The sequence below is a fragment of the Pungitius pungitius genome, chromosome 10 (assembly GCF_949316345.1).
Source record: "Pungitius pungitius chromosome 10, fPunPun2.1, whole genome shotgun sequence".
NCBI lineage: Eukaryota > Metazoa > Chordata > Actinopteri > Perciformes > Gasterosteidae > Pungitius > Pungitius pungitius.
The window spans coordinates 3,364,993-3,390,294 of NC_084909.1; the positions used below are offsets into that span (position 1 = coordinate 3,364,993).

Genomic DNA, 25,302 nt, shown 5'->3' on the forward strand with positions numbered 1-25,302 from the left:
TTAAGAAAAATCAAATGCGAGTAATATAAAGTTCCCGCAATTAGCTCTGTTAATTGTGTTTATTGTGTTGATGAAACGTAACTAGATGTTATCTGCAGGGGGGCGATTTATTAGTCTGCTGAGGGGTAGATTAGCACGTTGAGTCACAACAACGCTGGAAAGGACAACGCAACGACAATGAGAGTAGAAAGACACACAAAAAGACACAACCAGGGTACAAAGACTGAAACAACTGCGAGGTAAAAATAAACCACAAGGAAATCCAAAGAACTACAAAGTGTCCCAAATGAGCAGCAAAGAAACCCTGTCAAATCACACATCATCATAATTATTATATAATAATACTACAAAGGGTACAAGTTGTTTTGCTCTTCTGAAAAAGGATCTCGTTTGTTGGGCAATTCACATTTGGAGGAGCTTTCCTGTCCTGGGGGGGCCTCGGGGCGGATCAATTAGTGCTTGGCTCTGCTGATCGGGGGCCACGGCGCCTCCGAGGGCAACGCGCCGTGGCCCCCGCAGCACCTGTTCTCTCTTTGCTGCTGATTGCGCGTTCCGTGTGTTTTATTTGTTCGTGCTGAAGATAACCAGCGGAAACTAGAGCCAAAGTCTCTGATACCAACCCGAAGGAGGACCAGCTTCATAAAATAAGACCATGAGGTTCTAATGGAGCCATTTGGAAATGTAGAGAGCTGCACCCCCCCACCCCCCTTGGAGCCTCCGCCAAGCCCGAAGCCCGTGAGAAGAGTGGCAGCTCGGGCAAACTGTCCCCCGCGTCTCAGGAATCAACAAAGCTGCTCAAACATCCCCCTCCTCCCCCCCCAGAGGAGGGCCCGAGAAACAGGTGATGGGCGGAGAGCTGAGGACCGACCTGTGGCCGAAACAGAGAAAGACAGAAAAACAAATTCTGCATGTTTTCAAGTATCTTTCTACGCACCACTGAGTTGTTTCCCAGCAATACTGAAGGCAATAAAAACCCCAGCAGACACACACACACACACACACACACACACACACACAGACCAGTGGACGGGCCAATCAAACGCTACCAAGAGATGCAAAGAGACGCATCGTTTCCAACGTAGAGAAAAAAAAAGGGACCAAAGGAGACTCAAATCAATCAGCGATGTTTGTGTATTAACACATAGTCGGGGGGGGGGGGGGGGGGGGTCACACACACTTTACATGATACAGTGTGTTAGTGTTTTAGTGGAGGTAGAGTCTGAAGATGTAAAGGCTCTCTGTGGTCCTGATGTCATCACAGAGCTCCTTCCACCATTTAGGAGCAGGACAGCAAAGAGTCGTGATCTAGTCGAGTGTTTTGCTCTCAGTGAGGGAGGAACAAGCAGCTTGATGTTGGGATGGAGGGTTTGACCATGTCCTGGATGGAGACTGGACCCCATCCATTCACAGCATGCTACGTTCTGCTGCAGGTCTTTTGTAGGAGCGGATGTGCAGTGACGCAACTGGACCTGAACCCAAAGAGAGGGTGAGCTCCTGTACAGGAAAGGACGTTTGTGTGTCTGTCCAGGGTCCCATTGTCTCCCTGTCTCCCCGTGCACACACACACACACACACACACCCTCTATTGATCGATGTAGGACCCACATCCGCGGCCCCTCGGTGGGTCGGCTTGCCTTCGCTCCTGAGGACGCCCTCGTACATCTTCCCACCAGATGGACCACGTGACACGTGTGTGTGTGTGTGTGTGTGTGTGTCAGCCTGAAGTCGCTGCTCTGACTTGCTGGTTCCCATCACATTCCTCTGATCGGCTTCCAGGAGGCGGAGGAACCACACGGTGACGCCACGGCGGAGGTCATGTGAGGTCGCGGTTTAAATGAGGCCGTGTGTAATGTCCCCTGCACCACCAGGACACACCTTCCAGTTGGACAGATTCAAAGTTCAAATCGTACCTACGTTAATATGGAAATTGTACTTCTGGATTGACAGATGTGCCCCGCCTCCTCAGTCCAAAAAATGTAGGCGCAATTATAGAATGTAATTAATGAAAAAACAACAAGCGTCCAGGCAGCAAAGAGCTCCGAATGATTCCTCCCATCAGACACAGCTCACACAGGAAGTGAGAAGCTCCGTTATTTATCATCACAACCATGGTGTCCTTCTTCAAAGCTGTCACGTCTCCCTCGACGCACATGAAAGGAAAGCTCAACTTGGTGCAGAGGTTTGAGTGGCATCATCCTCATTTCATCGCAGCAGGTCGCCATGCAAAGACACACAATACAACCAAGCAATAAACGTTACACGCGCTTTGCATGTTCTTTTCACACCGATCGGTCATGTGACTGTCAGAGAAACACACCTGCTCATATATTTATATACATATATATATATATATATATATATTTAATTGTTGCGTTGTTGACGTATGCAGAGGGAGGGAGTCGACATGTAGCCGCGTATCAGCAGGCCACAGGCGTACTTTGTAGCGCTGTTATCAGTACGCTGCTTTATCTGCTGCGCTGATGCACATCTACACGTCTCGCGTGTCCGATGCACGAGTCTCGAGCTGAGAGAAGACGCCGCGTGGACCCACAACACACGTCTCTCAGCATCGGAGACACTGGAGGGGATAGTAGTAGTAATAGTAGTGACCAGCAGGGGGCGACTCCTCTGCTCCCATAGACGTCTATGAGGAAATGACTCTACTTCTCTCTTGATTTCTTCCCTCAGTAAACATTGTAAACATGACTTTATGGTCTCAGTCTCTAGTTCCAAGTCTTCTTCAATGCAGCATGATGTTAGGGGATACTTTAGGGCGGGGCTACACGCTGATTGACAGCTCTTTAGTAGACCAAACAGGGAAGCGACGTGGCTTATGGACCGATCCCCGTGTGTTTCTTTTCTGATAACAGACCACGGACCGTTTTTGATTGCGTTGATCATCTGGAAAAGGGTCCCGTGGCTCGAGGGCGTCCTCGATCCCGTCTAATCGTGAGCTTCAAAGGACACGTTGAGTCCAACAGACATGAGCTCATTGCTGCCATAGGAGAAAAAAAACCTCTTTGCCTCCACACATGGAATCAGACAGTGTGCTTAAAAGTTTTGTTTTTGTGTTGGGTTGGAAGTCTGCATCTCATCTGATGCCGTTCAGCTGCTCACTCGTGAGCTGGATTGTGCGAATGTGGGAACCTTCTGTTGTACGAGGGGCCGGCGAAGCGTCCATGTGACCATGTGACTCCCAGCACTCTCCTCCCTGCAGATGGTTCCGCTCTCTGGAGTCACGGGGTCTCTGCAGGTGTGCAAAGGTCTCTCATCCTCATTTCTCAATGCTGGCTTAAGAAGGCGCCTGATTGCTTGTGTCCCTTGAGCAGCTGAGGACACGCAGGGAGGGGGGGGGGGGGGTCCATGAAAGATGGATTGTCCCTTTAATCCAGGTAGAACCAAAAGGGAGATTAAAGAGCCGAGCAGGAGGTCAGCGGGACGAGCAGGTGAAGAGACGGCAGGTGGGAGGGGCTTTTAAGAGGTGTGAAGGGGGGGGGGGGGAGTCTCCGGGTTAGATGTCAGTCCTCCAGCATGAAGATGCCAAAGATATAAAGATTTTTTAAGAGAAGTAAAACCACTTTGGTGAAAGCATCTGAACTAAAAGCCACATATTTAAGTTATTCAATTCAATTTAATTCATTTTATTTTGTAGATTAAAAATGTGCCTCAGTGGCGTTTAAAGGATCATGAAAAGGTAGAAAATAGAAAGTATTTCATATGTTACATGATGTCATATGTGACGGTACAATGTCACAGTACAGCATGTCACCACATGTCATCACGTCTCCACACGTCATCACATGTCCCCACACGTCTCCACACGTCATCACACGTCTCCACACGTCATCACATGTCTCCACACGTCTCCCCACGTCATCACATGTCTCCACACGTCATCACATGTCTCCACACGTCTCCACACGTCATCACATGTCTCCACATGTCTCCACACGTCATCACATGTCTCCACATGTCAGCCCATTCAGGAGAACCTGCTCAGCAGCATTCCTTTGGGAAGATCTTCTCTGATCACATTCCTCGGTCCTGTTTTTGTTGTTGTTTCCTTTTCTTTGTTTACAGCACAACATCCATTCAGCACTTTAAGGATCATCCCAGCCAACTTCAGGCGAGAGACGGGGTACACCTTGGATCAGTCGCGAATATATATATATATAAATATCACATAAAGGAAGTCATAGTCAAGAAGTATGTATGGGTTTGAACTGCATCTGGATGAACACAGCAGCAGTTCTATTGTATATATATTTGTAAATACATATATATGCATATGTTGTGACATCAGTGACCTTGAGGCCTCTCGGACATTTTAAAGTAAACGCCGGTTTCCTCAGAAGCTCTTTGGAGACCTTTTTTTATGATTTCCTTTGTTGCACCGGAGCTCAGAGAAGACGTAGAACACGTTATAATAAATAAATACAGAACACAACATAGCGGCCCATCTGGTTTTATTGCTGAAGTCGCTGGGTTTCCAGATGTTTGGTTCCTGCTGTTCAGCTGGACTTGGTGACCTTTGACCTTGAAACCAGAGCACAGATTTGTGAATGAACCTCAGGTGCAACTGCAGCCCGAATAGAACAAACGTGACGTTGGTTTGAAGAATAGAAAGATGCAAATGATTTACTTCTCAAAAGATATAATAATCCAGAAACTTAAGTTTTAATGAGTAAACAAACAGGAAATTAAAAACACAGATGAAAATCATTTTAATGTTATATATATATATATAATCTTGAAATCATAAAAAAAAAGAAAATAGTGTAAATAGAGATTAATTCAAGTCAAAGTGTGGCTCTATTTTCGTACATTCCCACATATTCAGATTGTTTTTGTTCTCCCAAAAATCAACAGCTGCATTCATAACAATGTAGAGAAGGACCTTCTACTCCACCTGGAATCATCTCAACCTGTGAAGAAGTTCACCCCCAGAGGCACAGAACACCCCCAAATCTAAGAGCACGTGCCCCCTGTGGGGCGGATGGTTCACAGGGTTTCTGTCTGGCTGGCTGGCTCTGATGAATAGTTATGAGTAAACATATGAGCCAGCATCTCACAGGGTGTGACATCAATGGACAAAAGACAAAGAGTAAGGAGGGACAGTATTGATTGTAATTGTTATTTGTAGCTTCAGGCGGATCCCCCCCCCCCCCCCCCGCGTGAAGAGATTCATTCAGGTTCACGTGTTGCTTTATTCTTTGTTTGAACAAACATCTTCATGAAGCTCATCTTTGTGCAGAAAGACACAAAAACTAACTGCAGGGACTCGTCCTGTTGATTGACACATGTTTTTAGTGGTAAACCTTGAACATTAGTGACCCAAACGGTGAGGAAAGTCAAACCTCATTTAAGTGAATACAGGAACGTTGTGTTGCCTCCTCACAGCGCTCACCACTAGTGTGTCCACCCCCCCCCCCCGGCCTGCTTCCAGTCTTTATGCTAGGCTAAGCTACGCTATTTAGCGCCCGTGTACGTGAGGGGGATCAATATTCTCAGCAAACAAGTCTTCGTTAAAAAAAGTACAAGTATTTCATTAAGTTGCAACATGGATAAATACGACTTTGTGATATAAAATGTGAATGTGAACGATACGGAGGACGAGGCAAGAAGCTCAAGCGCCGGATGGTGTAAAAAAGACCCAGCAGACATCCAGAACCACGTCGTCTCATCTTCATATTTAGGGGTGTGTGAGGGTCAGTGAGAAGCCTTCCTTAATCCAGAAACCATCAGCAGGTCCACAAATAGCCTGAGGCCAGAGAGAGCCTGAGACTGATGTATAGAGTCCCGCCCCCCCCCCCCCCCCCCCCCCCCCCCCATGAAGGTTCAGAGCCTTTAGGAGGTCAGGAGTTCACTGCCAGAGGGGCCCGTAGAGAAGGTCCCAGCATCCCGTCACAGGCTGGAGGACGGGGGGCGACGGTACGGTCCGTTCACCTGCAGAGAGGGAGAGTCTTTGAACGCATCGTGTGTGAAAGAGGCCACATGTATTCATCCTGTAAAATAAACCTTTTGTTTTAACTAATAACAAATGCAGGATTTCATGGAATATGACACATTAATGTAGATTAAAAAAACAGCTGACTGGATGTAAAAGAGTTCCACCCTCCATTAGCACTGTAACAGTGACATGTGAGGAGGAGCCCGCCCCCCCTCCGGGGCCAATCAGGGACAAGAGTGTCACAGCGGTGACATAATTACTCTCCAACAGGTTGATAATTAATCGGTGGCAGGTGAACTGTGGCTATAAATATGTTATAAATAAAACACCTCACCTATTCTGACAGGGACAACAGTGGTGTTGAAGTAATCACAGTTATTAATCGGTCACCGTGGCAACAACACCAAAGAAACTAAATATTCAGCGGACAGAACAAGGTGTTTTGTCCTGTTTTTGTCCCCCTTTGAATGGAAGCCTTTCACTTGTTTTTTTATCTTTTCAACCCAACGTTCCAGGAGGAACACGAGTTCACAGGTAACTCGAGCTCACCTGCTCTTCTCTCACGCCGCTTATTAGTGTTGTATAACACACACACACACACACACACCTTTCCATTAAAGGACCATAAACCCAAGCGGACAATTACAATGTTACTAAAGATGCAAATTGATAAATTAATATTCATATTTTTGACCAACTCCAGTTCAGAAAAGCAAGGTCCGATGTGCGATGCAAGGCTGATGTGTTAAAGCTGCATCCTGTGTAGTGACCAGCAGGGGGCGACTCTTCTGCTCCCATAGACATCTATGAGGAAATGACCCTACTTCTCTCTTGCTTTATTCCCTCAGTAAACATTGTAAACATGAGTTTATGGTCTCAGTCTCTAGTTTCAAGTCTTCTTCAATACAGCATGATGTTCATTTAGTGAATTACGGTCCATGTCAAACAGACCATAAAGTAGATTAGGATTCAGGGCGGGGCTTACTGTCTCTCTACCAGAGACGTGTACCTCTTGACCTCATCAGTCCAAATATGGTCGCTTCCTGTTCAATGGTTTCAAACAGCGTGATGAGAGGGTCTCCGCATCGTTCTCCTAGTGGACGACGGCATGAATCTTACCCGGGCGTCGTACTCCAGCACAAACGGAGGAATGTCGATCTGCTCGGGTTTGATGCAGGTGAAGAGCTGCTGCAGGTTGTCCAGGTAGCGCACCTTGTCCTTCATCCCCGACACGCTGAAGGTGGTGAAGAACCACGTGGACACCTGGAGAGACGAGAGGGCGGGTTACCGAGGAGAAGGTTCCAGTAAACGGCAAAGCACCTAATCATAGGAACCTACAGTTTGACCCATTCTGGGACAGTCACTCCCTGATTGTTGCAGGTTTGCTGTGTTTTGTTGCACAATGAGATTTAATTAGTTACATAATTCAACAAACCAATTATTGTAAAAAAAAAAAATTAAAAAATATTTTTAAAAAAATCATATAAAAGGATTTGCTTAAAGTGGAACAAAGGTTTGCAAACACTTTAATGGTAGAACATGTTCATGAGCCGCCTCCACCACAGCAAAGTCTTAAAATACATTCTAATATTTGACTTCAGGCGGTTTTCATACGTCGTGCGCTGATGAATGTTCCCACATTGACAACATCACCGAAGCTAAACCGGAATAACGAATTCACCCACCCAAAAGTGGGCGGGGCCACATGAGCCAAAGGAAACATACGAGCGGTGCGCTTACCTTCGAGCGAAATGATGGATGCACGAAGTAGAAGGCCTTCAAGTTCTTCTTAAACCTGCAACACATAAAAAGACAACACCTGGAGTCACAGGCATCAAATCCTCTGCAGCGTGACGTCATCTAGGCTCTGCCTGCTGCTGGACCTTCATCCTCCAGCCCACAGACATGGCGCCGGCCCGTGAACTAGTTAATCTGCTAGTAGAGACCATGGGAGGATGAGGAGCTGCGTCGCTGATGGGGGGGCTGGAGGGGGGGGTTCCCCTCTTGCCATGAAAAAGGGGAAGTTGAAGGACACGTTCATCTGTGAACAGGACGCCGTTGGTGTGGCGAGAGTGAGCGAACGAGTCGACGGAGAGAAGCGTGGGGGGGGGGGGGGTTGAAAGGTGGCGACGGAGTTCCCCGCTGACGCAGAGCGCGATTACCAGGAAGGGCAAACGTTTCCCTTCACGTGGTACAAGTTCATCACAGACTTGTGGTTCCTGCAGCCTGGAAACCACGCTGAATGGAACCCGGTTTGTTAAATGTGAATATTTGTGTGCAGGAGGTAACGACACGGGTCTTTAGCCTCTTTAGCTTATTGTAGGATTCACCTCTCACTTCCCCCCTTCACGCTGCTGGGCTCTTTTTAGCCTATAAACAAGCTTATCTGTACTTTTCACTACGCATGATAAATAACGGGGTCTCCCCCCGCCGCCCCTCCCCAACGGTCGTTCTTTCACTTAAATTGACCTCACAGCCGATACATCATCAAACAAAAGCGCTTCGCAGCTGGTTTTTCTTTCCCAGATGCAGCAACCCGGCGGCCTCGTGAACTCTGTTCTGTTCCAACGACGAAATCAAAGGCGTAGCGTTGCTTATGTTTGATACGCGGTTCTGGCTGTTAAAGAGCGGAGAATTCCAGCGTGGGACATGACGACTGAAGTGGGGGGGGGGGGCAACTAGAGCGGAGCATTCACATTTCCAACATGTGGTGCTTTCTTCCAAAATGACAACATGTAAAAGTATGGCGCTGGAGGTTTGGACCATCGGACCTCTTGTGTGTAACTGAGGTTCTGCGAGTGCGAGAAGGAGCGTCGCAGGAGGAGGGAGGCGACGTGACACATTTTACACACAGACACCGGAATAAACCCGCTCTTCACTGTGCACAGCCAGGGTAGAGACCTGTCAATCAGGACCGGAGGTTAGCGCCTGGACAGCAGGAGCACGGACCGAGTATCTGACAGGGAGAGCGGGCTGAATTACGGCGCTCAGCGCGTCGGACTGACTTGGCGTCCACGATGTCGTGGAGGTTCTTGAGGAAGTCGGCGTCCAGGTGGTTGCGCTCCCCGGTCAGCGTGTGGAAGTAGACCATCACGTACTCCTTTGCCGTGATGTGGTCCATGACGTGGATGAAGTACAGCAGCGCCTGCAGGCCCACGCACGCCAAGCATCAGAACACACGGACCGACACACAGACCCCCCCACGCGCCCCGAATGTCGGACGCAGCGTCAGCGTTTTATTTTGACCTTTTCAACGTCGATGGCGGTCACCGGGATGTTCCGTCCCACCAGGACCATCACTGTCCTGCCACACATGTCCACACCTGGGGGGACACACAGAATGAGACGTTAAGGTTTCACTGTGGGCTGAGAACTTCTGTACAGAATATTACTTATTATTATGAATGCGTTCCATGATAGCCACATCTTATTTGAGTTGAAATGAGACATAAAACCTGCAACCGGTCGTTGATTAAGTCCCTTTAATTATCGCCTTCATGATCAGTAAAATTCTTTGGTTTATGCTACACACACGTTTTCGTTTTTTGAGCTTGGATTGAACAAAACGACGTGAACTTGTGTCATTTCTTAAAAGCCTTTAATTGAAGCCTTTGTTCAATTCAGCAAATATCTTAGTCGTCACGTTGGTGAATTCCAGAAAGAAGCCTTTGATGTGTCCGCGTCTAGTTCACCGCGTCGCTTTAAAAAGAAAAACCGTTGACACAAAGGAAAGTGGCAACTTGTCGTCGCCATGACGACGGCTCCTCCCCATTGTCGGCTTCCTTCTTTTATTCTCACCTTGCTGTTTTATATCTTCATTTATTTGTCATTAGAATCTAATCCTTTCCCTTCATGAAAACAAACATCCTTTATCATGTTTGTTTTTCTTTTTTTACACTTGGTTCTTTGATCGCACACATGTTTCCGTTGGGTTTCCGTGCCTTGGAACATTCTGTTCCCGGGTTGAACTCTAGTTCTGATTCAAACAATATTTCATCGCCAATTCGTTTCTTACATCGGAAACAAAAGACAAGCTACAAATCTTTCCTGAAAAACCACGAGAACAGAAATACTCACATTCTGCGCTCTGGATTGTTGTTAAACACCATTTATGTTCTAATTTGAGAAGACTTTTTTAGTCTGACTTCTCTTAATGAACCTCCAGCACTTCCCACATCCAGAGGGGGATGAAGCTGTGAGGTATGGTGATTTAAGAGCTCCTGAAGGACACTTCTGGATCAGAGTGACAACAAACTCATTGAAAGAGCACTTTAGTCACATGACCGAGGTGACAAAGACCCTACAGGTGGAGAGTAGAAATCTACATGAAACTTCACCAGTTCGTCACTAGAAGTCAGAGACAAAGCAAAAAGAATGTATATTGAGAGGTTTTCTTTTCACCGAATTGAACCGTGCATCAAACAACGTGTTTGCCCATTTGAGCAAACTGACCTTTGACCCCCTGGAACAGAATCACTAAACCGTTGAGCAACGTGGGCCCCCGTGCGTGGGAGAAAGCGACTCTTTAACCCCCCCGTGGTCTCACGCGTACCGGTTTGATACAGGGCCTTCAGCGCGGCGACGTCCGACAGATCCTCGGCCCTCGCGCGGCACAACCAGCGCCCGTAGCTGCAGGGGAGGGACACAGAGCCTCAGCTGATGGTTCATGGTGTCAGAAAACATTTCATCCCCCCCCCCCCACACACACACACACACACACACACACACACACACACACACACACACTTACTTCCTCTGGTGTTGTTTCAAGATGGCCGCCTCTGACATCTGGCCTTGCAGGATCAGTTTCCGCTCTTTGTCCACGTCACCCTCCATCCGGGCAAAGGCGTGGTTGCCCACCTGACCGAGGTCCGACCGGAGACTCTCCTCTTCAGAATCCTCTACACACACACACACACACACACAGACAGACAGACAGACAGACTTTTGATTGACATCTATGGCTGCAACATATTCATTCCGAACAGGACCAAACGAACCGGTCATTGCTCCCGGTTTGGTCCTCATTTATTTCACTGCTGCTAAATGATCTGCGATCTATTTGACTTTGTAATTCAAGTCTTCTTGTTTCTCGCCCCCAAAAAAAGACCACCCGGACGTCCGCACAGCGCCTCCACATCCAAAAGGGGCTGCGTGTTGTTATTGGGTTTCACTCACAGGCGGCGCTGCTCGCTTCGTCAGTGGAGGCCGGGCCCTCGAAGCCCAGTAACACGAGGGAGCCTCTTTCTCCGAACAGAAACATGTAGGACAAAAGCGTCCTTTTCCGTCTTTGCCCGTTTTATCTCCACGGAACGGAGCCAAGTGCACATGGAGGCATGAAAGGCTTTTTACTCTTCCCACACACTGGATATGAGAAGTGGGCGAAGTCGACCTGAAGTCATCTACTGCTTTGTGGAGGGATGATTGGATACCTGTCAATCAGCGTGTAGCCCCGCCCTGAAGCATCCCCTGCTTTATGGTCTGTTTGAGTGGACCATCATTCACTAAATGAACATTGTGTCGTGTTAAAGAAACTAGAGACCGAGACCGTAAACTCATGTTTACAATGTTTACTGAGGGAATAAATCAAGAGAGAAGTAGAGTCATTTCCTCATAGACTTCTATACTTAAAAAAACGGTTTAGACAAATACAAACGTAAAAAAAAATTGGGGCTTTTGTTACAGGTATAAAAACGTTTTTTGCTTTACTGCTTCCTTTAATTTAAAGAGGTCCATTGCCTTGAATGTGGCGCCATCTAGTGGTGAAGTTTCAAACCTCTCGACTGGACGGACTGGTGGGTAAACGGTGACTGACTGGTGATTTGATTTGTATTTGGAACTCTGTGTAAGAATGTCTCATAAACTGTGAAAGAACAACAAAGGCTGCTGGTGAGGGAGTCAGGACATGATGGAGATAATTAAATAATAAATGACTCTTGTGTGATTAATTAAACCTCTTAGTTAATTAATTAAATTATTACCAACCACCCCCCCAAAAAAAAACAATAAAACATGCTTCCTTAAATAAAAGAGCTGCCATGTGAAGCATCTTTCCTAATGGGCGGATATATAAATATAAAATAAAAGGTGCGAGTACCTTCCAGGGTGCCGGGTTTCTCTGCGATGCGGATCTGTCTCTCCGGGACGACGGGCTCCCCCTCAGAGTTGCCGATGTCGGCCGGGAGGAGAGGGAGGAAGGCCTTCTCCTCCTCCTCAGAGCGAGGGTAGTACAGAGGGAGGAGCTTCCTGTACACCGGCTGACACACACACACGCACACAAAATAGAGTCATGCTAATGTGCAAACATACAAAAAGATCAACAAGTCAAAGGTAGAATATTGTATCCAAATATGTAATTCAAACACATATATCCTGATGTGCAGTTTTAGGGAATCGGGACACAAACCTCCTCCGTGTCCGACACGGCGAACACAACGGCCTCCAGGCAGTTCCCGTGATTCTCCAAGAACCTGCGCACCGTTCCTGTTAACGCACACACACACACGTTACCCGGCATGTTAACACAATTAAAACAACATCGATCATGAAATGCCGCGAGTTCCAAAAGTCAGACAATCCCAATACGACAAACCCGCCGCGCCGTGACATCACTGATTTATGATTCTCGTGGCTTTGGAGAAGGTGTGGATGACAGCTCCTGAGTGCGTGCGTGTGTCCAACCGGATTGTGGAGTCGTTTGTGTGCGTTAGTCAGTCCCACACACTCAGTGTGTGTTGTGTGCCAAAAAGGGAGTGTGTCTTACTGAAGGCGATGTGCGTGGCGTCCTCCAGCGGGTATCCTCTTTTGGTCGTGCTCACCACACAGAAGCCGACAGACGCCATCGACTGCTCTCTGAGGGAAGGGAAAGAAGAAAAAGCTTCTCACACGCAAACCTCCAAAGACAGAGAAACTTCCCCGCTTGATTCGTAGATTAAAACTGTTTGTCTATTCAACATGTAAATAAAGCCATCGAAATAAGCAACCTTTGGTGAATTTAGGAGACACCAAGAGACCTAAATTCACCAAAGTAGTGCAAAAAGCCCCTGGAAGTTTATTCTGGGATGTTTTAATTCCACCAGTGTGAAAGAAGTCCTTCATAAACAGAGCATTTGCGGCCGGTGGGTTCTGGTGGGTTCTGGTGGGTTCTTACGCGGCCAGCTGCATGGTGTTCCTGTAGCAGCTGTACAGCGAGCTCTCCGCCGCCGTGCGGTACTTGGATTTGAACTTGGGCCCCACCGTGTGGACGATGAACCGAGCCGCCAGGTTGAAGCCTTTGGTCAGCTTGGCCTCTCCGGTCCGACACCCTGCAGGAGGACACCAAACAAATAAAAGAAAAAAAATATTTACGAAGATTTCTTTTGAAAAGGAGCCAGTAGAATTAAATCACTAAAACTTTTCTCAAAAAGTATCCTGATGCATTTCCTAACTCCGCCTCCTTCGTTCTAACCCCGCCCCCGACTCCGCCCCCGCACCTTTGAGTTTGAGCAGCTCGTCCCGGAGCTCGGGTCCGGCCTGCTGGTGCACGCTGTCGGAGACGGGGTTCTTGTCGCTCAGCGACTCGTTGCTGGTGTTCACGATGGCGGTGCAGTTCAGCAGCGCGATGTCACCTCGGCTGCAAAAAGAAGAAGAAACACCCTGATTTCTAATGTTTGGCTTCCATGCACCTTTTGAGGCTGTTCATGATTCTTATACAATAGTTTTATGTTCACAGTCTTGTGTTTTTTCACTCTCTTGAAGATCGGGAAGTCTATGCAGAGAAAACAAATGCAAATTCCATCATATTTAAATTGGATTTCATCTTCTCTGATTAGAAATCAATGAATACACGAAGAAGTGACTTTGTGTCAGAAGCATTTAGTCAGAAGCTCAGCAGAGGGAAGAAGCTTTGATGGATTCTACACCCTCTCCTTCAGGTCGCACATGAGGGACGTCGAGCCCGGTCTTTGTCCTTCTAAACATCACAGATACAAAACACACCAGCGAGGAGGCGCTACGTCAAACATTTCCAGCCCCACCCTCCGCCCGCTTCCAACAATAAAGCACGCATCTGGTCACGGTCAGCCGGGGAGCGTCAAGGAGACGAGCGGCGGCCATCTTTGACCACGTGAAGGTTGGAGGTGATTGCGTTGTAAAAAAGGTCACATCCATAATAAAACAATAGGGAAAAAAACACTTAAATCCCAAACGAGCGCGAGAAAATCAGTTACACCCTTAAAAGGTTTGTGTTAGTTCATGCGTGTTGTGTAATAAGCAGTTTATCTTTCAAACTTTAAGAATCCTTCCAGTCAACGGTTTAAAGCAAACGCATAAAAGTATCATGAAGACCATCAGCTGGCAGAATAAACTCGTTGATGTGAAGGTTATCGGATCAGAACGGAGGAGGACGGGCTTAAAGCTGAGGAGCTGCAGGAATGTGCAGAACAAGGCTCTCACAGAGGAAAGCCACGGTCACAGGTTCCTGCACAAAGGGGGATTTGTGAGGGGGGGGGGGGGGGGGGGGGGGCGGACTCTGAACCGGTCCGAGAGAACACGTGAAGAGACAAAATCCACAGAGTTTAAATGATTGACACAGTAGCATTCAACCTTTCTAAGCTCAGGAAGTGCAGCAGGCGCTGGAGCCCTGCAGAGCGAGCTTGGGCCCGAAGAGGTCAAATTAGGTTACTTTCATCAAACAAAAATAGATCTTCCCCCGGCAGCAGCAGGCGAAGGAGACTCACAAGAGGATGATCTTGCGGTTGATGTCGGCTCTGAAGGGGAAGGGCGAGGGGAAGGCCTCCTGGCCGAGCAGGCTGTCCCTCCGGTCCAGCGGCGTCTTCTCCTCGTCTCCCAGCTGCTGCTGCCAGGTGGGGAGGGTCTGGATGTCCACGAACTGGGAGCGAGCGCCCAGAGGGTCCATCCCGCCTCCGGCTGTCCTACCACCGAACCAGGAGGTCGTTGGCTTGGGCCGCGACGCAGGTTCCTCTCAGGACGCCGTGATGCTAATCAATGAACAAATGAGTTCCAATGCACATTCTTCTGATTGGACAATCGAGAAGGAAGAATGGATTTTTCCATTTCTCTGACATTTTAATGACAAAAAGGTTTACCAGCTATTCCTGGCATTCTGAATAATAATTTAAAAAAAGCAATGAATTAAAAAGAATGATTAATAACAAAGATTTGAAACTTTTCTCTCGGTTTTATCCTGCTAAATTGACAATCAATAAACTCCAACAATTCTGATATTTCAAACAATTAAAAATTGATGAATTTAAAACTCAAACTAGTTCCTCAAATTACACCATTTGCTGCTTTCCTTCACTGTGCATCAACTTATTTAACATAGTTTAATATTGTTCTAAAGAGAAAAATATGTATATAATGATCAAATTGTAAGTTTAACTGTAATCTTTATGTTTAAATTATGAAACCAAGATGTTTCCCTAAAACCGAACGCTTGATTCCATTTCTATTAGACTTTAATACAATTGATTCACCACTTTTTTTCAATAGTAAACGAATATGATTAAATAACCTCCCCCCCCCCCCCCCCCCCAGAAGCAGTAATGAGCTCAATGAGAAGCTGCAGACACAACAGAACTCCCCCTTCTTCCTAAACACATTCACGGCGGTCCAGAACCACAACATTTGCTTAATATTCCGATTAAAACAGAAATGCGACCCCTTTTTTTGTTGCTAAATCAGCAGTTAACTGTCACCCACCTCGACAGTTGAATTTCCTCCAGGCAGTTGAGGCGAAAATAGAAACTTATAATGATCAATAAATCCTGACACGACAGCGTGTGGACTCTGGAGATATTTCCTCCCTCGGAGATCTCATCCTAACGAGCCGAGCTGTCGCCAAAGCGGTTAGAAAACCCGTGTAAAAGTGCCAATTACTGTCGGTTTTACACAGTTAGCCAGTAAGCTAGGTGCTGCTTGATGCAACGTCAAGCTAGCTGGAGGAACGGCAGCAGCATCCGGCTGTGACTTTCAGAATAAAGCTTCGTGGGGCTTTTATCTTGATTGTGCAATGAAATGCTTGAGGTGGAACTATGCAAAGCAAAACTACTGCATACAACAGAGAAAATCTAGTATGCATTTTATCATAGATACATGTACAACACGAAATATGAACAAATACTAAAATAAAAGACCTCCAAATTAGAATAATAGAATCATATATGTTTGATACATGGACACAACATGTATTCAACTAAACATAAAGTGCACTCTTTAATGTATGTAAACATGATGATTGTTTCAAACGGTTTAACTGTGTTTTTTAAATACACCGTTGTTATTTTTATTCTAAAGTTACCAATAAACCGAAGGAAATTATTTTTGTCGAAACCTAAATGACAAAAACATTTATTTTTAAGGGCCCCACAAGTAAATATCCGGTTTTGTTCCTGCTGTCTCTTTTACGCTTGATGCATCTTTGCACTCAGTTTCAATCAGCTGACTAAAAGCTAAAAACACTTCCGCTGTGGCTGTTGAGGGTCTCGTGCGTCGCTGCATTTCTATCTGAGCCAAAAATGACATTATGACAATCAAACACTATAAAACTGTTTTTTACCTGCAATAAAATATGCTCTTATTTCTCAACTTTGTTACAGAAGCAGTTAAATCTAACAAATGTCTTGTCGTGTGTGACTGTTTTCGTTGACAAGCGCAGGCAAAAGCAACAGAAAATGATCGAGCAAAGAAAAACGTTATTCTTTATTCTCTCATCACAGTCAGTAAAGCTGAAACGATGAAACATTCATTTAACTTGAAAATTTGTTTGATCTCAACTAACAGCTGCACTGCATTCACATCAATGCATTCTTAATAATATAGAACATATAATAATCAAACAGTTACAGGGTATTTGAATACTTTCGAGTACATGTTCAGGATTATACTCTTTATATTATAATCCTATTTAGAGTATTTTTACAGTGCGGTTGCAGTACCTTTACTTCATGCGACTACCTCCTACAGAGCGCTCACGGTTAGTATCGATGTTTGTGCGATCAACTGGTTGGTTCTGAAGCAGCAGCGGAGGCAACACAACACAAGTGAAGCTAGCCTCCGCATTTCTGAGGTAAGAGGAGAAAATTACCAAATATCGCAATACGGTACGCTAAAGAAAGAAACGTTGCGTTTAATTTAAACATCTGCAGACATACATCTGTGTCGCATCAGACTTGTGGAGCTACTTTTACTCGGGAACTTCACCACGTGGGTCCGGGAATCAGCGGTGTGTCGCGGTTGGATGTGCTCGATTCGCTGTACAGCGTGGGCTGGACGGACGGCGTCTGACTCGCGTTGGCTTGGTAGAATGGCTGGAGTCGCGTATCCCCGCCCATGCCTGCGTGAAGGTGTTGCAAAACAAACAATCCTTTGACCAAATAAACTAGCATGCTTGACCAAGCTAGAAATGTAGTAAAACTAAACCCTTTGGGTGGATTTTCGCTAATTTAAAAGAAGCATATTAGAAGTATAGAAATATTAGTTACAGAAAAAACAGTTTTACCAATGAAATGACAGAAAAATAGACTAAAACCGCTCGAAGCCCTATGATCTCATTCTGCAACTGCGTGGACACATTCTACACGTTTACGTTTGTGTAATAAAAATAATCCATATGCATTCAGAGGTGTAATAAGTATTCTGTAACTGTATTGAAGCTAAACTCAGTACTGCATCCATAACCGTACTGATAACAGTATTCATCAAAGTAAAAGTAATTCATTTGGTTTATTTGAGATCAAAGTTAAATGTTGATGTGTGTATATCATAAAAACATGACTCAAATGAACACAAAATGTACAAACTTTCCCATTATATATATATATATATATATTATCTGCGTGTTTATGTCATGTTTTATATTTACGTTGGGTAGCCTGATCTGATGAATCATCATTTATATATATATATATTTCTTGTAGAGTAATTAAAGCTGACAAATCAAAAAAGATGGGTTAGAATAAAGTAGCATAGAAAGTGGAGCACAAGTACATCCAGATTGTATTATTTCCGATACTGCCTGTAAATGTAATTAGTTGCTTGTTTATTATTTCATGACAAATTTATCCTCATTTCTAAGCACGTCGTTGACGTGATGTCACACGCGACGTCATAGATAAGCTACAGCTGTGCACGTTTACACCTGACACCTGTCCGTCATACCCGCCTTTCTTTGGGAAACAGGACTCACCGCTGCCCGCCATGGGGTTGACCAAACAGTACCTGCGCTACGCCGCCAGCGCCGTATTCGGCGTGATCAGCAGCCAGAAAGCCAACATCGCCTACGTGACCCTGCGGGGGGGGGAGAGGGGCCGCTACGTCGCCGTGGCCGCCTGCGAACACGTGTTCATCTGGGACGTCCGTAAAGGGGAGAAGGTGAGAGTTATTTATTTCATTTATTTATCTGCGTGTTTATGCTATTTTCTGTTTAATAAATATATATTTCCTCTTCCCCCCCCCCCCCCCCCCCCCCGCCTCTCTCAGGTCTTGATCCTCCAGGGCCAGAAACACGAGGTGACCTTCCTCTGCCCCTCGCCGGACGGCGTCCACATCGCCGTGGGCTACGAGGACGGCGCCGTGCGCCTCTTCAGCCTGCTGAACGGCGAGAGCAACGTGGCCTTCAACGGCCACAAGTCCGCCGTCAGCGCCATGACGTACGACGCGCTCGGGGCTCGGCTGGTCACCGGCTCAAGGGTAAAGGCAGCGCGCCTTCTGGTTTAAAAGCGGGTGGGCCGGCGGTTAGCTTGGTTGCGGCGCGTGGTCACGAGCGCTTCCTCTCCTCCCCAGGACACGGACGTGATCGTGTGGGACATCATCAACGAGTCGGGGCTCTACCGCCTCCGAGGCCACAAGGACGTCGTCACCCAGGTGTTGTTCCTCAAAGACAGGAACCTGCTGGTCTCCAGGTAGCGCAAAGGCCCATCAAGCACATCAGTCCGTTATTTTCCTTTTACAAGAGGGAGTGAAGTAAAACGCATTGACGCCAATTACAACTGTTGTGTTTCCGCTCAGCTCCAAGGACAGCTTTGTGAAGTGGTGGGACCTGGACACGCAGCACTGCTTCAAGACCATGGTGGGCCACCGCAGCGAGGTGAGGGGCTTCTCAGGTTCTCCTCACACCAGACGCCTCGCAGACCTTTATGAACGGGGGAGGCCGAGGTGCCATCCGTGGTTCCTTCAAAGCCACCAGACTCCATTGATTCCTCCCCACAGAACACAGGAGCTGTCGGTTGTTGCCGCCTCAAACCGTTGGTTTTGTGTTGCTGTGTAACGTCGGCGTTTTCGTGTGTGTGTGTGTGTCCGCCCGTGCGCTAGGTGTGGGGCATGGTGCTGCTGAACCAGGAGAGCCGGCTGTTGACGGGCTCTGCAGACAGCGAGCTCCGAGCCTGGGACATCAACTACCTGCAGGAGGTGAGGAGGCTCCTGGATGGTTTACTGGGAGCTAATGTCTGATTCATTACAAATATAAATGTGTATACATGTAAAGAGTCGTCATAAACGTTTGTCTGCCTCCTCAGGAGAAGGCTGAAGGGGAACCGAAGGGGAAGAAAGGGAAAACTCTGCTGGATGATGACGATGATGAAGACAACGAGGAAGGAGGGGATGACTCTCTCGAGGAGGTACAAGAGACGTAATCTGTTCCTGGGAGAAAACACTGATGTTTGAAACATATGTTTGTATTTTCTATCATGGTAATGTGCTTAAAGTACACATGTGTACATGTGTGTGGTCATAACCTCCGTCCTCTCCGGCTCCCAGCGGATCCTCCGCTGCGAGAAGGCCGGCTCGCTCCTGCGGGAGGCCCGAGACCGAGTCGTCTCGCTGGCAGCCGACGCCAAGGCCCGAGTCATCGCCTGCCACGTGAGTGACCTCGCCGCGGCACCAAGGGAGCGCTCCGGCTCGCTGACTAGCTAATTAACCGGGCGGATAACCAGCCGATTGTGCAGATGTTGGATGTTGTTGGTCTCGCCGCAGGGCAACGACTCGGTGCTGGAGCTCTTCACCGTGCTGGAGGAGGAGGAGGTTCAGAAGAGGATGACGAAGAAGCAGAAGAAAGCCCAGAAGAAGGCAGCGAAGTAAGGCCCGTCGCGCTGTAGCTCCTCCCACCTGTGTTGGAAGTTTCGTTGCTGCATGCTGAGCTCTGCTGTGCGGCTGCAGGACTCCGGGAGACGCCGGCGAGGAGGTGAAGCGGACGCTGACGGACGAGATCCTCCGACTGACCAACGTCAAAGCCTCCGCCAAGATCAGGTGAGCGGGTCGGGCGCTTCGCCGGCGGGTCCACGCCGCGGGGCGGGGCGGGGCTAACGGCTCCCTTCGTCTCCCGCGCAGGTGGGCGGACGTCTTGCTGTGCGCCAGCGGCGAGCTGAAGGTGGCGCTGCTGCTGCAGAACAACACCGTCGAGACCTACGCCCTGAAGTTGTCGGAGCGGGCCCCCGCCCCCAGCAAGACGGCCCGCCTCACGCTGGGGGGCCACCGCACCGACGTCCGCACGCTGGCCTTCAGCTCGGACAACCTGGCCGTGCTCTCCGCCTCGGGGGACACGGTCAAAGTGTGGAACAGGTGAGGAGCCCCCCCCCCCCGCCCCCTGACAGCCAAGTGGTAACCGGGGGGTGGGGGGTTTGACGCCTCGTTTGTCTCGACAGGTCGACGCTGCAGGTGATCCGCACCATGGCCTGTGAATACGCCCTCTGCTCGCTGTTCGTGCCCGGAGACCGGCAGGTCATCCTGGGAACCAAGGTAACGCTGACTACTGACCACACACTCATCATTCACATGTCTTTGAACACAAAATACTAACAGTAAAAATACTAATAAAGAATCCAGGATTCAGCCGGATAGAGAGCAGCATCTGTGGGCAGTATTTTGGATCTGGATGATCAAGGACATCAAGAAATCGGACTTTTATTTTGAAATAAAATTCAAGGCCGCAGAGTTTTAAGTAGTTCAAGGGTCAGTTATTGTCACTCGGGGAACTCTTAAGAGGCGAGGTATCTGGCGCCAACGTGGCCGACGCGTTGGCTCTAAAGGCTCGGCTTGATGACGCGTGTTCTGCCGTCAGAGCGGGAAGCTGCAGATCTTTGAGTTGGCCTCCGGGAGCCTCCTGGAGACGGTGGACGCCCACGACGGGTCTCTGTGGTCCCTGTGCCTCGCCCCCGACCAGGTAACCGCGCCGACCCCTCATTTCTCCACGCGCCGCCGCGAGGCCAGGCGGCGCGGCCGTCGTTTCTCATTGGCCGCGCCGTGCGTTGTCCCCCGCAGAGAGGCATCGTGACAGGAAGTGCCGACAAGAAGGTGAAGTTCTGGGAGTTCGAGCTGATGAAGGACCAGGCGAGCGCTCAGAAGTGAGTCGTCGCCTTAATTCTAGCTCTTCTTTATCTGTGGAATTTTTTTTTAATCACACTTAAAAATATAGAAAGCACGGCACTTTGTCTGCGTGACGCGAGCTATGAATGTGACAACGATGGCGTGTTTCCCCTCAGGAGGCTGACGGTGAAGCACACGCGCACCCTGCAGCTGGAGGAGGACGTCCTGTGTGTGAAGTTCTCTCCTGACCACAGACTGCTGGCCGTCTCTCTGCTGGACTCCACCGTGAAGGTCTTCTACACCGACACGCTGAAGGTACCCCCACCCCTCCTCCCCCCTTGCCCCTAGCAGCAGCATCCTGAGATCGTGGTCCCGGTGTGTGTGCTAACACGACCTTTCTGCCTCAGTTCTTCTTGTCTCTGTATGGACACAAGCTGCCGGTTCTCTGTCTGGACATCTCGCACGTGAGTTAGACATCAATGAGGGAGAGAAATCATCATAATAAACACTCAAGGTACTGTTTGTTTCTCTCTGTGTCTCCACCTCGCGACCTTTGACCCCCCCCCGCGTGTTTTCCCGCTCACCAGGACAGCACGCTGATCGCCACCGGCTCCGCCGACAGGAACGTGAAGATCTGGGGTCTGGACTTCGGCGACTGTCACCGCTCCATGTTCGCTCACGACGACAGGTGAGCCCCCGGCGCGCCCCCCCCCCCCCAGAAGAAAACAGCTCATGACTGCAACATTTAAACAGAAAAGAAGAAAGACATGACATAGTTTTCCAGTGGCCTCTTCTTCTGGTGATCAGTGTGATGTCATCCCAGCTGCTCTTTCATCTGCGTCCTTTCCTCTTATTTGATTATCTTTGATTTCCAGCCTCCGTGATCACTCAGCTGTGTGTCTTTTTCTTCTTTATTATTGTTTCTTCTGAGTGGCTCGATTGCCTTCTTTTGTTAAAAAAAACAACATATTTTGTGTATTTATCCTGCAGATGTGTGACCTTCATTCTGTTTCTACTTCGCAGCGTCATGTTCCTCCAGTTCGTCCCAAAGACTCATCTCTTCTTCACAGCAGGGAAGGACAAGAAGATCAAACAGTGGGACGCCGACAAGTTTGAGCACATCCAGACGTTGGAGGTGAAGCTCCGCCTCCACGATGTTCTGCATCACGATAACACATCATTGTGATGATATTTTATGCATCCTCACAATATCGCGATAAGAATATTGTATCGTGATAATATCGCTCTCATCATGATAATCTGATATCATTATTTATTGTATAATGTGGCGGGGGGGGTGCTCTGGGGAGCCTGATCATGTGACTCCTCCCGTCTGCTTCCCAGGGACACCATCGTGAGGTCTGGTGCTTCACCATCAGTCCGAGCGGAGACCACATCGTGTCGTCCTCTCACGACAAATCCCTGCGCCTGTGGGAGAGGACGAGGGAGCCCATCATCCTGGAGGAGGAGCGGGAGATGGTGAGGGGGGGGGGGGGGACGTCACCAATGGCACTGTTCTTCACACTCGCGTCCGTTTGTGTCTCTGAATTCACCTGTTTTCATATCGACAGGAGCGGGAAGCAGAGTTTGAGGAGAGCATGGCCAGCGGAGAGGTTCCTGTGGTGAGCATTTTATTTGTCCGCTTTAGTCTTCTGTACATGGACATCAAGCTCCTGTAAGACTGCTGCCTTCTGCCTTCTGCCTCCAGGTACCCGGAGAGACTCAAGGAGAAGCGGCGCCGGCCAGCAAGAAGACGGTGGAGACGGTGAAAGCTGTGAGTCGGGGGGGGCCTGAATCTCGTTCTTTTGAACGTGGCGGGGCGCCGCAGACGTCCACGCAGACGTCCACGCAGACGTCCACGCAGACCTTAAACATGTCCTCCGGGACTTTGCTCCGCAGGCGGAGAGAATCATGGAGGCTCTGGAGCTTTACAAAGAGGAAGCCAGGAAGATGGAGGAGCATAAATACGCCTGTATGGCGGCGGTGAACCAGGTAGAGGCCGTTTCATTCCTTTTTTTGGGGGGGGGGGGGGGGGGGCGTTAAGTGTCCCGCTGCTGATAACAAAATGTCCCCCACCTGTTGCCTTTGCAGCTCCCTCTGCCCAAACCCAACCCCATCCTCGCTGCGTTGGGAAACGTTTCGGTGAGTTTGAACAGACTCCATCGATCGATCTATTCTTTGATTGATGGATTCTTTGATGTTTCTTACGCCGTCTTTCCTTCTTCGTCGCAGCCGGCGCGCTACGTGCTGGACGTCATAAAGAAGGTCCGCTCCAGGTAAGGGCGATGTCTCACTTTGGCCCAGAGGGCTCGGCGGCGTGCGGCGTGCTGAACACCGTCGGGTGGGGTTCGTCTCTTTCAGTGAGCTGGAGGTGTCTCTGCTGGTGTTACCGTTCCAGTACGCCCCCCCCCTGCTGACGCTGTTCAACGACTACATCCAGCAGGGCCTGGAGGTGGAGCTGGTCTGCCGCTGCCTCTTCTTCCTCCTCAAGTAAGAGAGAGAGAGAGAGAGAGAGAGAGAGCACAAAAAACATGACGAGCTGAGAGAATAAGACATAAAAAATACTAAAAAGTGTTCATTTGTTAAGCTCATAACATGAATTTAAATACTACCTTTTTCTCTTTATAACGCATGAACAACAATGTGTCAAATTATCTCTAACAGTAACATTTAGACCAACAGATGTTGATATTAAATTCCTTAAAGAACATTATTTGTTACAGTTTTACAGTGTAGAATTAGAAAAATAATATTATTGGATGATAATAAGCCATAAAATGTTTAATTGTTTAATTAATTAACTGTTATATGTGAATCTTTATTTATGTATATATATATATATATATATATAAAAATGAATATTGTAGTTGTGAATAATTAAAAGAGGTAATGATTTAAAAGTAGCAATTAAAAGTCAGCTATATCTTTTTTTTGTGATTATTAGACGTCGTCTTTGTGGATATTTTACATGGTTTTGACAGTCAAGTGAATTTGTTATTTATATAAATGTTCATATCTCGTTCTGTTAGGATCCATTTTGGTCAGATATCCAGTAACCAGATGCTGCTGTCAGTCATCGACGAGCTGCGGACCAACACCGTCTCCAAAGTGCAGGAGATCCGGGTGAGTACCACCGTGTGTGTGTGTGTGTGTCTTCTTAAACCCCGCCCCCCCTCACACACCTTATCCCCCTCCCCCGCTCCAGGACGTGATGGGCTTCAACAGCGCGGCGCTCCAGTTCCTCCAGCGGGAGATCGAGAACAAAGAGGAGGTGATGTTCTTCGCCGACGCCACGGGGCAGCTGGCACAGAAGAAGAAGAGGAGGAGGAAGAGGGAGCGAGCCATCCTGACCATCGCCTGACCATCGCCTGACCCGCAGAGGACATCCCCCGACTTCCCCCCCCACGCTGGGAGTTTTGTATGGTTTCTTTTTGACATGTCAGTCACATGCTTTATTTCCCAAAATAAAAAACTGCTCACCGGAAGCTGCTTTGTGTTCACATAACAACCACAGATTAATGTTCTTATGAGATCCAAAATAAGTAAATGACTCAATACGTTTTAATATTACAACTAAATTGCCCCAAAAACAATATAACGAATGAATGTAGGCAATTAACTGATCTTTTATCATTATTACTTGTAATATTATATGCATTTTGTTTATTTCTGCAAACTTATTTCTTCAAATGAAAACAGGAAAATGTAGATAAATATGGAAATCAATACATATGTTAAGACAGACTGGCAGACTGATGATGATGAGGAAGAGGGAGAAATAATAAATAATGTTTTTGGGGGGTTTGGTGTATAAATCTCGCAGCTTTATTTATGTGGGACATAAATGTGTGTTTTTGTGTTCTATTCCCTTCAGATGCAACGCTGTTTAGGGACACACTTCATTCCCTAAATATACAATTGACATTTATTTTGTCATTTATCTTTGTGTCAATTAAACATTTTCCAAATTATGTATGTGTGTGTGTGTGTGTGTATATATATATATATATTTTATATATTTATTTATATATATATATATATATATATTTTCT

The 25,302-nt window shown here is 47.7% G+C and overlaps 2 protein-coding genes across 3 annotated transcripts; one reads left to right on the forward strand and one right to left on the reverse strand.

Annotated features, from left to right (window-relative positions):
• Positions 1–5,815: 5,815 nt before the first annotated feature.
• Positions 5,816–15,896, reverse strand: gdap2 (ganglioside induced differentiation associated protein 2). 2 transcript variants are annotated; one of them, XM_062565152.1, is made up of 14 exons: positions 15,653–15,896; positions 14,668–14,928; positions 13,423–13,562; positions 13,101–13,254; positions 12,714–12,802; positions 12,357–12,433; positions 12,048–12,207; positions 10,701–10,851; positions 10,503–10,579; positions 9,197–9,273; positions 8,956–9,095; positions 7,691–7,745; positions 7,070–7,213; positions 5,816–5,946 (listed from the first exon to the last, which is right to left on the reverse strand). In XM_062565152.1, the coding sequence occupies exons 2-14, from the start codon at positions 14,844–14,846 to the stop codon at positions 5,905–5,907; spliced, it is 1,485 nt and encodes a 494-aa protein (XP_062421136.1). In that variant the 5' UTR covers positions 14,847–14,928; positions 15,653–15,896; the 3' UTR covers positions 5,816–5,904. The 2 variants fall into 2 exon arrangements, with proteins under 2 accessions (XP_062421136.1, XP_037345018.1); XM_037489121.2 differs by lacking the exon at positions 5,816–5,946 and having other exon boundaries at positions 5,955–7,213.
• Positions 15,897–16,893: 997 nt separating this feature from the next.
• wdr3 (WD repeat domain 3) lies at positions 16,894–25,223 on the forward strand. The gene is made up of 27 exons (XM_037489389.2): positions 16,894–17,018; positions 18,131–18,322; positions 18,431–18,640; positions 18,734–18,852; positions 18,959–19,037; positions 19,262–19,357; positions 19,465–19,566; positions 19,706–19,807; positions 19,922–20,022; positions 20,105–20,194; positions 20,276–20,506; positions 20,590–20,683; positions 21,006–21,107; positions 21,206–21,288; positions 21,427–21,565; positions 21,658–21,714; positions 21,838–21,938; positions 22,274–22,385; positions 22,595–22,729; positions 22,822–22,872; positions 22,959–23,024; positions 23,150–23,242; positions 23,342–23,392; positions 23,483–23,526; positions 23,612–23,740; positions 24,280–24,373; positions 24,456–25,223. Exons 2-27 carry the CDS (start codon positions 18,149–18,151, stop codon positions 24,609–24,611), a joined length of 2,811 nt encoding a protein of 936 aa, XP_037345286.2. The 5' UTR covers positions 16,894–17,018; positions 18,131–18,148; the 3' UTR covers positions 24,612–25,223.
• Positions 25,224–25,302: the final 79 nt, after the last annotated feature.

Coding starts and splice junctions, on each gene's coding strand:
- gdap2 (XM_037489121.2), bottom strand. CDS start 14,846: ATGGACCCTCTGGGCGCTCGCTCCCAGTTCGTGGACATCCAGACCCTC. Junction 13,255..13,422: donor CGAGCTGCTCAAACTCAAAG/GTGCGGGGGCGG, acceptor GTCCTCCTGCAG/GGTGTCGGACCGGAGAGGCC. Junction 7,746..8,955: donor CACGACATCGTGGACGCCAA/GTCAGTCCGACG, acceptor TATGTGTTGCAG/GTTTAAGAAGAACTTGAAGG.
- wdr3 (XM_037489389.2), top strand. CDS start 18,149: ATGGGGTTGACCAAACAGTACCTGCGCTACGCCGCCAGCGCCGTATTC. Junction 23,741..24,279: donor TGCCTCTTCTTCCTCCTCAA/GTAAGAGAGAGA, acceptor TCGTTCTGTTAG/GATCCATTTTGGTCAGATAT. Junction 24,374..24,455: donor CCAAAGTGCAGGAGATCCGG/GTGAGTACCACC, acceptor CCCCCGCTCCAG/GACGTGATGGGCTTCAACAG.